The sequence below is a fragment of the Phalaenopsis equestris genome, unplaced genomic scaffold (assembly GCF_001263595.1).
Source record: "Phalaenopsis equestris unplaced genomic scaffold, ASM126359v1 Scaffold000840, whole genome shotgun sequence".
NCBI lineage: Eukaryota > Viridiplantae > Streptophyta > Magnoliopsida > Asparagales > Orchidaceae > Phalaenopsis > Phalaenopsis equestris.
In genome coordinates, this window is record NW_018165280.1 from 4,047,181 (window position 1) to 4,062,573 (window position 15,393).

The 15,393-nt window shown below is 34.7% G+C and overlaps 1 protein-coding gene across 4 annotated transcripts in view; it reads right to left on the bottom strand.

Annotated features, from left to right (window-relative positions):
- The window catches only part of LOC110031609 (pto-interacting protein 1-like), a 19,601-nt gene extending 9,011 nt beyond the window's left edge, over positions 1-10,590 (bottom strand). Inside the window, exons 1-5 of one of the 4 annotated variants that reach the window (XM_020734893.1) lie at positions 10,418-10,590; positions 10,250-10,281; positions 4,931-5,052; positions 3,885-4,135; positions 3,687-3,813 (exon numbers count right to left, since the gene is read on the bottom strand). In XM_020734893.1, the coding sequence (XP_020590552.1) occupies positions 3,687-3,813; positions 3,885-4,135; positions 4,931-5,015 (463 nt within the window). In that variant the 5' untranslated portion in view covers positions 5,016-5,052; positions 10,250-10,281; positions 10,418-10,590. Of the gene's footprint in view, positions 1-3,686; positions 3,814-3,884; positions 4,136-4,930; positions 5,060-10,249; positions 10,282-10,417 lie in introns of all 4 variants that reach the window. The other 3 variants (XM_020734891.1, XM_020734892.1, XM_020734890.1) reach the window with 3 other exon arrangements.
- Positions 10,591-15,393: the final 4,803 nt, after the last annotated feature.

The window sequence follows — 15,393 nt, forward strand, 5'->3', positions numbered from 1 at the left end:
CATCAATTTTTTTTTTTATTTTTATTTTTATTTATTTTTTTTTTATGAAGTTGTGATTAAACTTTGGAGTCTTTTCTTTGATGGTGGAGACTATTATTTGCCTGATCTAATTCTCTCGAGAGAAGGCGAGTGTTTTACAACTCTAAAATCAGTATCAATGTTGTTTAGGCTAATTTTAGAGCTTTTAACGTGTGGCTAACACTTGCTCCCATAACACTGAATGAAGTGTCTATTTTTATAACATTGATGAAGAAATAAGTGTCTCTATGAGATTTCAATTGGATGATGATGAATGCATTGATATATGCAAAAATGTTTATCAAACTGTGGCAATAATGTAATAATAATCATGTGACTAATGATATATAATAGAAATAAATAATTTACAGTGATTGAAGATGATGGGTTAACCTTTTCATATTCTTTAAGGATGACGAGTTCTTCTTCCTTGCTTTGCCTTTGATCTTGTCTTAGTCTTCAATTTATGTTTTATTTTGTAAAACTTTGTTTTGTGCCACTCTCAACTTTACCATCCAGAGGCACATGATGTTCGAAGTTGCTAAGGCAATCTATAGTAACATCTTGCACACCACCAAGCCTACCACAACTAGGGGGCTTGCTTAGCCCTCCTTCATTCATGGCCTGTGTCCAGGCTGAGGTCCATATGAGCACCTTTGAAGAACTCATCTACCTAAATTCGGTACTCACGGGAAACAAGATTCTGTTGATGGTACCTAGACATAGACAACATTAGTAGGAGGGAGCACGAGGAGGAGGAGATGCCACGAGCACCCCAGGAGATCTCAACCCCATAACTGAGGAGGTACCAATATCCGATGGAGAGAAATTAAGAGGATGATAGGTTCTCCTTGAGGGCCTCAAAACTCGGTTAAATTGAATTAAGTGGAGATAGTGATGAGTGGAAGAGGGGTTGGTTGCAAACTTGCACTACCTACTAGAGTTTGGCCACAATATTATCATTACGTGAGCCAATTCTATAATTCATTATCTGATATGTTTAGTAATTTTCGTCTACACATTGGTTTGAGTAATGCTTTTTTCCATTGACGTTATAGTACCCTAAGCTGGTGGTCTATGAGGAAGAAGGATAAGTGTTGAATTGCCTCTGTTGGAAAGTCTTTTTTTTATCTATGGATTGGATTATTTTCTTTAAGTTTCTTTGTGAGAAATTTATTTGCATTAGTCTTACATTGATGGAAATGCTGAATTAAAAAATGTGGGGTGCCTTTTTTTCTTTACAAAGGTTGCTTTGTTTTGACTATGCTATGTTTTCTAAGCTTTGTGCTTTGTAGCCTCCATCTGTTATCGTCTTAGCCGTTCTATTTATGCCTATTTGCATTTTGGCATTAAGTCTATTTAGTTTGCTTCATTATTATTTCATTTTCTTACTTTGTTAGTGCATGCATTTGTTCTTTGTTGATGCAATAACTTTGGAGGGAGGAGTGCTATATAACGACATTATTTAGAATCATTTGCTTTATTTTTTGGCATTATTTGGAGGTTTAGGAATGTTCTATCAGTTATAAGATGTAATCCTCTGTATTATGTTGTTATCAATAAAATTTATTAGTTGAACATAATATGCATTGCATTTTATCATGCTGTGATCTTGTGAATTCGGTCATTTTAACTATGCATTATTTTGGATATTTACATAAGCGAGTAGGCTAGGCTTAACATGTACTCCAATTCTTGATGTAACTAAAAATATATCAGTCGGGCCACCTAATTGTTGATAGAAACTAACGTGCATTTGAATAAAAAACGAGATCATGAGATTGGAATTCCCTGGAAAAAAAAAATTCTAATTGTGAATAAAAGAAAAATGTGAGAGTTATCAGTTGTAGTGCAGAAGTATGGCATAATATTTAGATGGTTTTCTTGCAAGGTGCTTTTCTATGGTATGGTGTTGAAGTTTTATTGTTCCATTGGCGCTGAGCTTCCCGGGTTACTGTTCCACCAGCATGGTAGCTTCCTTATCACGGAAAAGCTCTCTTTTTGCATAATTTGTTTCCGACCATCCCACTCCCAATATACTACTTTGGTTTTCCCACAAAAGGTGGTGATTATTTAGAAGGAGATGAAAGTTTTGCGCCCACGGCTGACCGGAAGAATGGGAAACCAGCTCTTTTCCTTATAGATGCTGATACTTCCAAGCCTGTTGAACCTTGCAGGGAAGAGGACTCTTTTATGGTAGGCACATCATGGTCCACCCATGCATGGAAGAGGAATAGGCACGGATATTTTCCAAAAATGCTACTGAACGTTGAGAATAAGTATATGAAGGTTCTTAAATTGTCACCAGATTTTGATCCACAATCTGAACCACCTATTGTTCCCATGTGGTTTAAATTCCCGGGTCCAAAGTTGCATCTATTCAACAAGCAAATCCTCGTCTATGTTTGGGCTATGTTTGGCAGACCACTTAAATTAGACCTTCCCACATTCAATTTGATCTGACCTTATGCTCCTTGGGTTTTGATAAAAAGAGGTATCACTCAACCAGTGGCTGAGGAGATTTGGATTGACTCCACACATAACAGGTACTGGCAGCAATTGGTGGTGGAACAAAGCATATATTACTGCAGCAAATGTAGAATGTTTGGCAATCCTTTGGATAAATGCTATGTTTCACACCCTGAATTAAGAATAATTCAGACTACTCGGGTTTTCCAGGATGAGGAAGAAGAGGGATAGGTTGCATTCAACAAAAATAACATACACATTGAGGTTATTAAGGTGGAAACCCAACAAATGAATCGGCTGATCAATGCTAGAGATTTGCTGGGAACCGAGCAAGAACAGGTGGGTCAAAAACTGAATACAAATGCAGATGTAAAGCAGAAAGGTAAGGAGGGGATGAGTTGGGAAGGAGAACAACAAGAAGAGATCCTGGTTGCAATGACCGATGAATTAATGTCATGCCTGACACTTCTGAAGAGGAGAGTGGTAATCTACATGTTAGCGTGGATTGAGTTATACATATGCTTGATCCACCAGTCCTACATATTACACAACATGAATTAGATAACATGTAAGGAAATTTGAAAGCCGTCAGACTTGAGCGGCGGCGACAATGGCACCAACTTGCAAAGAGCAGCAATGGCACTAATAGCAATGTATTGTGGTGATGAGAGGCGGCATGCAATGTTGAGCAAGGACAGGCGCAACTAAGGAGGCAATTAGCATTGCAAGTGAAGAATGTGACGTTGCGCGCTAAGTTTTTCATCTGTTTGAAATTCATCAGATTGGAACAATTTTCCATTTTTCCATTCATAAATCATACCACGCATCAGATTAATTGTGTTGAATACGCACTAAACCTATGTTGCCATGCATCATAGATCAAATTAAAAAAAAAAGATGATCAATAAAAACCTTCTGTATGAACTAGTTCTACTTTGCGAATGTTCCAATCCATCAATTCAAGCTCTGAACTCAAACAAATATTTATTTTAGTATTAACGAAAGCTGAGTTCAAGTAAACCATACAATGCACAAGCATGAAAATTCACACAACCATAAAACCCCAGTTTAATCATACAATGCTTCCAAATAATCAAACACAAATATAAACATTCTATATCTCTTAAATATCAAGATGCAAAATGATAAGATAATAGCAAGTAAAATTCACAATACATGACCGCATGACCAACAGTTACCATGAAGAATATCATGAAGAGATCCCATTGTTGCAAACTCATATGCAAGGACACGGAGACCACCATCAACATAATAGCCAAGCAGCTCAATAACATTTTCATTCTTTAACCTTGACACCATTGATACCTGAGGAAACAACTTTTGAGGGACGCGTAAATAAAAATTAATAAAATAGCGCACATGTTATTGAGAATCACCTGGGCCAGAAATTCTTGATCTGGCTGTTTACTAGAATCTAATTTCTTTAAGGCTGCAGCTTTACCATTTTTTAAGAGACCATAATACACTCTACCGTACGAACCCTCTCCAATCAAAGCATTGTTCCCAAAATTATCAGTTACTTCTTTTATTTCTTCTACAGGAATTATAGGCACTTCAATAGGTTGCACTTTCACAGTTTGAACACCCTTCGGGGCAGGATCAGATGCTCGATTAGATCCATCATAGCCTGCATAATGACCGCATACTATCTTATTATCAACATCATCATTAGCCTTAACCCACTTGCATGATTTATGCATATTTAAATAAACATAAAATTAAAACAGGCAGAAAACAGGACTAGAAGGGCCCTGGTTGAGTCGTTGCAAAAAACCCCTTTGATTTACCATAATGCCCCTCATGCTTCAGAACTAGAGACATGAATGAATATAAATTACAAAGCAGTATTCAACAATATAAAGTTGAAGTTTTAATCGTACAGTTAATTTAAGATGGAAACCTTTCTTTCACTGAACAAGGCAACACTTACTAGCCATTCTTATGAACTGAAAATAAACATATTTTCCCTCTCCACGTATAAACCATCCTCAGAGCAAGCCAATCCACAAACAAGAACAGATATAAACATGAATAGCACACAAAAACGTACAGAAATGCAAAATTAAATAAATAAAACGGGGCGAAATCATAGTATTTAAGTCAGAGAGCCTAGGCAAAACTACGCACAGCCAAGGAATAATCCTTGCCACTGTTGGCAGCCAGGATATCCTTAACTATCCTGTCTTACTAAGTAGATTATTAAAGTAATACAACTTCTGTCAGCTAAAAGAATGTTCCAAGTGCAGTAAACAGTTGCTCCACTTCAACAACAAAACCAATTTCATCATATACATGTCACTAAGTAGCAACTGCCTTCCCAATATGATGAAAGATCTTATTATTCATGGAGAAACCAAAGATTATCTTGGATCAAATAAACATTAATTCAGCAAAAAAAGATAATAAATTAGTCGAAGAATACCTGCAGCCTGATTTGCAGGAAAAGCACCCCCCTTATCAGGTGCACTGTAAATATCTTGTTCTCCGCAGCAAGCAAAGCACGACATGCTTCTTTATTTTAGTGCTGTCCTTTAGGAGAAATACCTTGAATCTTTATTTAAAAAAAAAGGATGGAATCAATAAAAAATACAAAAACATCTGCCAGCAATACCAGGAAGAGAAAAAAATCATGTTCCTGGGAGATTCTATGATAACAAAACTAAGTTTACAATTCATAAACTAAAACAGGAGATGGAGAAAAGTATTGATTCATATACACAAATCTGATGATTGAATCATATACCTCAGTGAACAATAAGCGTGTAACATATTAATATAGTGGTAATTTTACTGTTTTTTTTAATCATAATAGGATCAGCACAATCAAAATCAACCGCCATCAATAAAAAGAACAAAATATAAAATGTCCTCATCAAAACTAACAGAAGAAAATAACAGTACCCAAAAAAAGAATTAAATAAGAAAATCATATATCTAACTCTAATATCAAATCAAAACCCTTCAGACAAAAGAGAGCGTAAACTCACATGAAAGCATGAAGAATATATGATAGTTGAACATGTGAATCATATGCAAAATACATCAGAATAAAACAGAATTAAAGGAAGAATAACTGCTGGATTTATCCCTACATACAACGAAGATGCATATGAAAACCAAAGAAATTAGGGAAGATGAAAATCCACTTCCTTGATGGCATACCAGATGACTGCACTTCCTACCTATACATAACCCCTTCAATAATCAAGGCTATAAAGCTAAGTATGGAGTGAGTGTTAGGAGACAAATACCACTCATCTTATCCACCATAAGTGAAAGCACAATCCATCAATATGGTAATAAAGAGTATTTGATCCAATTTGTCAACGAGTTCACTCTTGCTATCCACCTCTGAAAAAGAGCATTTTGATTGTAAAGTTGTAATCCTCTAGTGGCCTAAAAATGCAAATACTGTGATAACATTATAACGTATAGTAAGGGACTTTGTTGGGCTTGGCCTTGGGGTCATTACCAATTGAACTTCCCCCTGTACAAACATTATTGTCCTTTGCTGCTGACTCAGTCTGCTTTTCTCTTATCATTGATGAATAGAATTTTAGATGGTATTATGCAGATTGATCAAAATAAGGTAGGTTGCTTCTGTGCATAAACAATTAAGCTGAACAAAAAAGGAATAATTGGTCTTAAAGGCGCAACCTGGAGCACTGGAAGCATGGGATGGAAGACTTCAAGTTTGACATGATCTTTCCCTTCACGTTAGGCTAGGGAGATGAAGGCAAAGATTGAGATAAGTTTGATAAAAAAAAGCCATCGATCATACCCCATAATCTCTTGATAGTATCTTGTCCATTTGTATCTGCATGGGCATCTTCTCCCCTTGGAAGAAGTTGGAAGACCTTTATGAAAGAAAGGCAAACAAGAAAAAAGTATCTAGATTCAAATGCATTTCAATCTAAACTACAAGGATGACATGAGTCTATATTTTAAAGACAAATCGGAAGTTGTTAAAACTTCTACACATTCATTTTAGCTCAACTCAAAACACTTATTCAAGTCTTTCGAGACGACAATAGTCGTGAATTTTTCAACTCTATTTCAGATGAATTCTTGGTGAGTAAGAGCATCATCCACCATAACTCATGTACAGACACTACTCAACAAAATGGTATAGCCAAGAGCAAAAACTGTTGCCTCCTCGACGATGCTCCCTCCATTATGTTTCAATTCAATGTCTCGAAACATTTTTTGGAGCGATGATATTCTCACTGCCACATCTCATAAATAGAGTTCCCTCTAAAATTCACAAGTTTTGAACCCTCTCAGCCGTCCTCATGTCATGCTTTCCTGCCAATCGAATCTTCACCACATTATATTCCAAGATTTTTGAGTGCATTACCCTTGGTCGGAACACTGTTCCCAATCGGAGTAAATTTGATACCAGATTCATAAAATCTATCTTTCTTGAGTACTCTGCCACTTAAAAGGGGTATCATTGCCTTGATCCTACCACTACAAAAAACTATGTGAGCGCTGATGTCTCCTTATTTGAAAATGTTCCCTATTTTCCTAACTCGACTCCAAGTAAGGGAGAGCTTGGATTCTTAGACACTATCGCTTATCCAACTTCAATGGATATTCCCCCTATTATTCTCGTTACTGAAGAGTTTTGTCCCGGTAAGTGCATCATCTCCTCCTACAGCTACCCGTGTCTGCACTCGGCGCACCCGTTCCAATGCTCCTACTTTGGAACCAGTTACCTCCTTACAGGACCTTGACTCCATTTCGGGCGACATCCTCAGTGTGACCCCTTCTAGGAATGAGGAAATGAGTTCTCTAAGTAAAGTATGCAATCAAACATGCTATCTCTATTCTATGGTAAAATATATCTCTTTCCGCAATTTATTACCGACCTACAGAGCATTTGCCACTACACTAACGGGCAATCAAATCTTGGCTACTATTGAGGTTGCTCTTACTGATCCAACCTAAAAAACGATGAATGTCCTTCGGCAGAACCATGCATGAGACGTCATTGATCTTCCTCATGGTAAGAAAGATGAGGGATGTCGATGGATTTTTAGCATCAAGTTCCACTCTAATGGATCCATTGAACACAACAAGGCACGATTGGTTGCAAATACATACTCAAACGCCTACGGAGTTGACTAAAAGAAGGCATTTACACCAGTGGTTAAGTTAAATACTATTCAGGTCTTGTTGTCCCTTGCAGTGAATCTAGATTAGTCTTTATTCCAGCTAGATGTCAAGAATGTGTTCTTGAATTTAGAGCTTACAGAAGAGATACACATGTCTCTTCCTCTTGACTTTAACTCTACTGCTTCCAAAGGGCAAATATGCAGGTTGCGAAAGTCTCTCTATGGACTAAAGCTGTTGTCAAGCGCTTGGTTCGGCAAGTTCACAAAGGTTCTTGTGAGTCATTATTTTACTCAAGCTCAATCGGATCACACTATCTTCTTCTGGCATTCCTCCAATGGCCAGGTAGCTATTCTTATTGTCTATGTTGATGATATTGTTCTTACAGGTAATGATCTCCCAGCACCGGAGTCCTTGAAAAGCATTTTTGTTAAATCCTGTGAAATGAAGAATTTGAGATCTCTCCAATACTTCTTAGGCATGGAAGTGGCTCGATCATCTCATGGAATTTGTCTATCTCAACGCAAATATGTGATTGATCTCCTGAAAAAGAACAGCATTCTTTTGTACAAACGAGTGGTTGTCCACATGAATCCCAATAAAAAATTATCTGACATTCCCAAGGCAAGGCCTGTCAAAAAGAATCACTACTAGCCCCTTGTGAGGAAACACATCCACCTGCCCATACTCATTTATACTCGCCCCGACATATGTCACACAGTTGGTATAGTGAGTTAATTCATGAATAACCCTTATGAGCATTATTTCCAAGCTATCAACCAAATTCTCCACTATTTAAACGGTACTCCGGGCTCAGATTTGTTTTTCTCTTATCACAAATCTCGGTCAATAGTTGTTTATACAGATGTTAATTGAGTCAAGTCTGTTCATGACCAACATTCCACATCAGGGGGCATTGTTCATTTATATGGGAAAATTTGGTCACATGAAAAAACAAAAGACAGTCTGTGGATGCTCGGAACAGTGCTGAAGCTGAATTTCGGTCCATAGCCTTGGGGAACTGTGAAGCTCTCTAGTTATGCATCATGCTCCGAGAACACTTTGTCTGCCAACTTTTGTCCCGTTGTAGCTATTCTAAGATAATAAGATCGTCATCAGCATTGCTCACAATCCAGTCTAGCATAATCGTACTACACATGTAGAGATTGATAGACACTTCATTTAAGAAAATATTGTGTCCAAGGAAATTTGTGATCCTTTTGCACCCTCAAGTGGTCAACTAGCAAATATCCTCACTAAGAATCTTCACCGACCTTTGTTAAGTTGAACATGATTGGTATATATGCTTCCACTTGAGAGGTGTTATTAGATTTATAACGACAATCAAATATCTAGTCATTATTAGTTATTATTTTGTGTCTATTAGCTTTAAATTTCCTCATTATGTATTTTCTTTTTTTGTTGTATTCTATTTTATTCATTTCATATTTATTTCATTTTGTTTTATTTATTTCCTTTGTTGTGCCTATTGTAATTAGATTTAAATACCCCTTCTTTTATTAATAAAATTGTGATGCTCTATTCCAATTCTCAACATTTTACAAACAATCGACGGAAGAGGAAAAGGCACTTCCTTAATGGATCAGTTGGAAACCTAAGCTTATCTTCCACGTATAAATAGATTTCTACGTGCACTCGAGATGATAATATTACGTGGTGAGTAAAGTGAGAGTTCAAAGTCATTCATGAGACCAAACAGACTTATAAGGGTGGTGCGCATTAAGAGAGCCAATAACTACTCATCTCATCCCAATAAATAATGTTTCTATCCCTCAATGGGGCGATGAAGAATATTTCATAGAAGTTTTGGTGAAATAATCCCCAAACCCCGCCCCCAGCATAAATTTCGATAAGGCATTTCGTATCTGATTCTCCTATCCTAACAATACCCTGACCCATGGTCCACAACCAAGTTGTTAAGCCAGAAGTTGTGTAGCAAATGCCTCTGAACAACAGCTATTAGAGATTATATATATCTCGCATGATTTATACGTCAGACTATTGGATGTCTTGAAGGCTGCTGAGCATATTTATTTCAAAATATGGCCAACAAAAAAATATATTTGACGTGGATTCAACAACATTAAAAAAAAAAAAAAAAAACTTGCAAATCTCGCTTTCCGTTACTACTATTTCTGTAAAAGCTAAACTGAAATCTAATTACGGACTCCAACTATCGATTGGAAATTGCTAACGGCTATAAAAAGATTGAAGACAGAAAGTATGGTCTTTTATAAGTCAAACAGTTTTCTTCCGCCGTAAACATAAATCATCCCTAAGAGATTCTATTTTATCAGAATTATTCCAAATGAATCAAGTTAAAAATAATACCCTTTTTATCCCTCGTGGTGGATAATAGATGATAAGTATAATAAATTTTCATCCACACAGAAAATCTTCTCTTAGAACTACTTATCGTTACAGAACGGCGTGCAACAACCGCAGAATTTTAAAAAACCTGGGATACAAGTTAATAATCAGTTCCTAATACTCCTTGACTGTAAATTATGGCCGGACCGGTAGTCGCACTTCATAAAGAAGAAATCAGCAGTAAATTTCTAAACTGATGAGAAAATTCTCGAGGTATTACGGTTTCCAGCCCTACCTTCACAGCAGTCGACCCGAGATCAAATCAAACTGTATCAAAAGTAATAAGAAAATAAATTGAAGTCCCGGAAACAGAAATCTGATTCAAAGAACACCGATCGAAAAAAAGAAATGACACAAGAAGGGAACCCGTGGAGAGTATGAGCCTTCAGAGCTGGTATCTCACCTCTTACTCTCTCACAGAACAGATCGGCCGCGTGATCGAGAAGCACGCCGACAGAAGGCAGCGGTTGTGGCGATGTAGAAGCCCGGGGTAGCAAAGAGGAGCAGGACGGCGCGTAGCCCTTTGGGTCTTCACGTCAGGTGAGATGGGCAAGGAAGTGAGGAAGGGAAAGATGATAGGCATTATTGTAGAAGGGAGCGCGGTCTGGTCACCACCCTTTGCCTTGTTCATTCCGTGCTGAATTATACAAGCAGTCAATTACCACTTGTTGGGTTTAATTTTTTAATTTTGTATCAATAATGCTATTTATGAATATAATATATTTAAATATTTTAATTTATAAATAAGAGGACAAATGGAGCTTTCTCTTTCTTTTTTATTTTTTTAAAGAAATATATTATTTGAAATATCAAAATTATTAAAAAGCGCATATTATTTTTTCCTCTAAAAATATATTTTTATATCGAAAAAGGTGATTGATATCATTAAATTAAACATAATAGGAATATTGACGATGGGAGTAATTGCTTCATTTTGACTTAAAAAAATAAATATCAACCCTTTTTTTATTATTTATTCCTCTCTTATACAAGGATTCAATATTATTATGCTCTAAATATTTAATATGAGAGAGAGAATTAACTATTCTAATAGTATTTAAAATATAAGATAAATGAAAAATACATTGAGATTAACTTATAAATAATGCAATATTATGTAGGTAAAAATTTCAAGGAGAAATATAATCAATGCATTCCCCATAATTGGAAATGCATTTGCTATAATTTAGTATATATGAACTCTAAAAGATGACTTATATATTTCCCTGGTGGAAGTATTAGGAATCTCAGCGTTGGAGTTACTTTTATGAGATTTTTGGTAGACTTTACATACATTAACCTTATAGGATGGGAGATTTGCTATTATGAGCTGAAGATCAGCCTTGATAAAGATAGGTATTCGGTAGTCTAAATATGAATGTTCGTGTTGATGATAGGTATTGGTTTTTTGTGTTAATGGCAAACATTAGCTTTATTGGTGGTGTTAAGTATTAATGTTGATTACAGGCATCTATTTTAATGTCAATGACCAATATTGGTGTTTGTGCTAATAGATTTGGGTGATGATGAGCACAAATGTTGATGTTATTAATGCATGTCAGCCTTTTTAACAATGGAAAGTGGTGACATTTGTGTCGATAGTGTACAATAATTTTGTGGGAGAAGACGACTTTATGGTATATATGTATATATATATACTTACAATGGTGGGCATTAGCATTAGTGTCCAAAATGAGTGTCGGTTTTATTGAGAATGACAAGCATTAATATTAGTATTAAAGGTAAACTTTGGCATATTGGTGATGGTAAATGCTAGCATTTATGTCAACAATGAACATTTGTCTTCTCTTTTGTCTATTTCAAGGAGGTGGGCATGAGGATTGGTATTGACAACAATTTTTATTAGTGTTAGAAACAACAAGTTGATATTTATGTCAACAGTGAATGCCAATTGTATTTATGCAAATGGATGGCAAATACTTAAAAATGGATCTCTTTTTTTTTTATGTCTTCCTAGCTTCCCTAGATGTTTGAATGTAGGATCCATTTATAGTTTTGTTAGAAAGTTATTACAGTCATTTTAAACTGGAAATCAAAATATTTTATAGAATGATTTATTTTAATTACCCTTGTTCATATGATATTTTTTAATATTTAATATTTTCATAATGCTAGATTAGAGCGATCTTAGACTGCTTTGATTTGTCTAATTTAGATGTCATATTGAACATAAATTTTTTGAGAATAGAATTCAAATGATCACGAATGTTATTTTAAAAAAACTAAATTCAAATGTTTATTTTAAGATATTTTTTTAATTAAATTATTTTTTTAAATATCCATCACAATTCAAACTTACACAACCATTACACCATAAAGGTCATGTTGTGTTAAAAACTTAAAAGCACAATAACATAGTTCTAATAAAATATTTTTAAAATATTTTTTCATCTATTATTTATTATGACAGAGAAATTGATAGATAATAAAAATGTAATAGCATAGTAAATTCATTAACAACATTTCAATTCATATTTCATGGTTATATAATCAAAAGGGTTTATATCCAACAATCACTGTGCATATTTATCCGTCAAACATATAATATCAACATTTTAACAAAGAAGTATCTATAATATAAAACTTTCATTATTTATCTTTAAACGACTCAATCATTCTATTTCTCTTTCTTTCAATCAACACGTGTAGATATTACATGAGTGAGAGTGAGCCACTTAGCCCACTAGACGGAAGCATTGTCTCTAACTTCAATGTATTGAGTTCAAAGGCCAACATATATGGGTGTGTGTCCAAGTTTAAAAAATAAAATAGAATAAACAAGATATTATAGGGTGAGCTTCAATAGTAAGATATACTAGTTAAGTGCCCTAACATATCAAGTACTATACTTTATCAAGTCTAGTGTGTCCGCACAAACTTTATTATGAAAGATATACATCATAAACTACGATGCAGACAACACATTTATGAAATCTTTGCATCATTCTAATATAATAAAAATAAACAAATTTTCAAAAAATAAGATATAAACCTTCTCGTGGTCTCTTTTTCCTCTCAAGTATTTCAGATGTATATTATCAATCTTTTATGTCTCCTTATACATTTACACGTTCATTCAAGTATTCATTTACACCATTAAACATCCTTATGCGTAATATAATCTTTTTATTTAAGCCCTTATATATTATTATAATTACAACTTATACTCAGTAATTTATGCCTCCTTACCAGTATGTATATATATATATATATATATATCTATGTGTGTGTGTGCGTGTGTGTTTGCGCGTTCAATTCGTCAATTAAACTAGAATTTTCATGTATAAATATTTTATTACATATATTTACAAAATATATTGTGCATATATGACAAGTGAGCTAACATTAACAAGCTATAAGTAGGTTCCTAACTTTTATGATTTACTCAAAAGCCTCAAGACTCAACTTCTCATCTCTAGCAAATCTACTCAGCAATTTAAATTAAACCACTTGCCTGCCTTTATATGTGCATGATACATATATTAAGTAGATGCCAACCAATATAAATTAGGTTTGGCCTCATTTAAGATTCGAGTGAGCTACAAACTCAACTTTGGAATGACCAGACATTGACAACTCGAATTATGAGAGAAGATTTAGCTTGGCTCAAATGAATTTTTTGTGAGGGTTTTTGAGATAAATGATGCACCACATGCATTATATTATTTGCCTAGAGATTTAAGTTTAATAATACAAAGGATTTGCAATTAAGGCATTCACAATAGCATTTATTTCTAAGCAAACATGGATATGAAGATATAACATCGGCAAATGAAGTTTTTTTTGGTTCTATACATGCTACTAAAGATTTTGCCAAATCATATTTAGAGTTAGCTATTATGGACTTCAACTTGCTCTAAATTTTCTTTTTTGAGTGTAGAAGAATTTTGTGCACGAGTATCAGTAAGGTTGTTATGATTCCATTTTGATTTGAACTGGGGCAGGCTCAAAATGGGCTCGAAAGAAATTCGATCCAAAATTTTAACTCGTAGCTCAACTTCTTTATTTTGATCCATCTCGATCTGAGCCAAAATTCGAATATATTTCGAGAGATTAAAGATCTTTGAGCTAAATTCATTAAATTTATGGCCCTAACTTTTGGATGGTTAACTATCTAATTTCAAGCCACACTAGGGTCAGCTCAAAAAAAAAAATTCAATCTAAAATTTTGGCTTACAACACAGTTTGTTCATCTAAATCCGAGCAAAAATTTGAATCGATTTTCGAGCGATTGTCATTCTTTGAGCTAAATTCACAGCCCTAACCATACTCGAGAAAACTTTAGTTAATTTTGAAATTAATCAAAATTTAAGTAAAATTTAAATGAGTTTAAAGTTTTATGCAATACTACAACTCTTAGCTAAACCAATTAAATTTAAAAGTGGCAACATGATATATTTAAAATAAGTTTTTGTATGCATCAATTAAAAGTAATGAGCCTCAAGACGACCAAGATGACTCTTTGTGATTTGTACTTTTCATATTTAGCAATATAATCAACTATTAAGCCTACATATTAACATAAACAACACCCAAATTTTACTTTTTACATTTGTACCAGCCAAATGTTTTGCACTACATACAAAATATCATTTATTTTAATTTTTAAAAAGTGAAATACATATTTTTATGTATAAAATAATATGGAATATGTATAAAAATTGAAGTTTGGGTGTTACTTTATTAAATGCACCGAAATTACGTGTTATGTATGCAAATCTTCCTAGTTTATTTTGTGAATATAAAAAATCTAGCTCTTGTTACAAGTTATGCTGGTAGATTCAGCTGGTAAATAAGCTAAAGCTCACCAACGGTGACCGTATCTTTCGCCAGCTTTGACTTCAGCGTTGTGCCAAATGCGAACGTGTCCACGTGGCACATCGACTAGAATGGACGACCGGCGATGCCCGTTGCGTGAAGCTCCATATAGGTACGAAGAATATTGATAAATGTCCATCAAGATCGAATGGCTCCACCTATTCAACGGTTAAGATTGTGTCGGGTTTACGCGTTTACGAAATTATCAGGCTTATTATTATTTAATAAGTTCGCGTGGGCCCCGCTTAACCGCGACGACCGAAGACCGGGTCCCCCTAGCCCCTTACAAATACGAGAAATTCCAAAAGCGGCTTCAGTCATCTCCAGCAGCCCATTAATTTTATTTATATTTATTTGTATTTATTAATTTTTTTTAAAAAATTGGTCAAAGACTATTAAACAAGTCTCCCCATTAATCTCATCTGTCTATGAATTATATCCGCATAGAGGTAGAATTGAACGACCGAAAAATCTTACTAACTCTTTCAAATAAAGAGTCACGTCAACAATAATTTATATATATATATATATATATATATA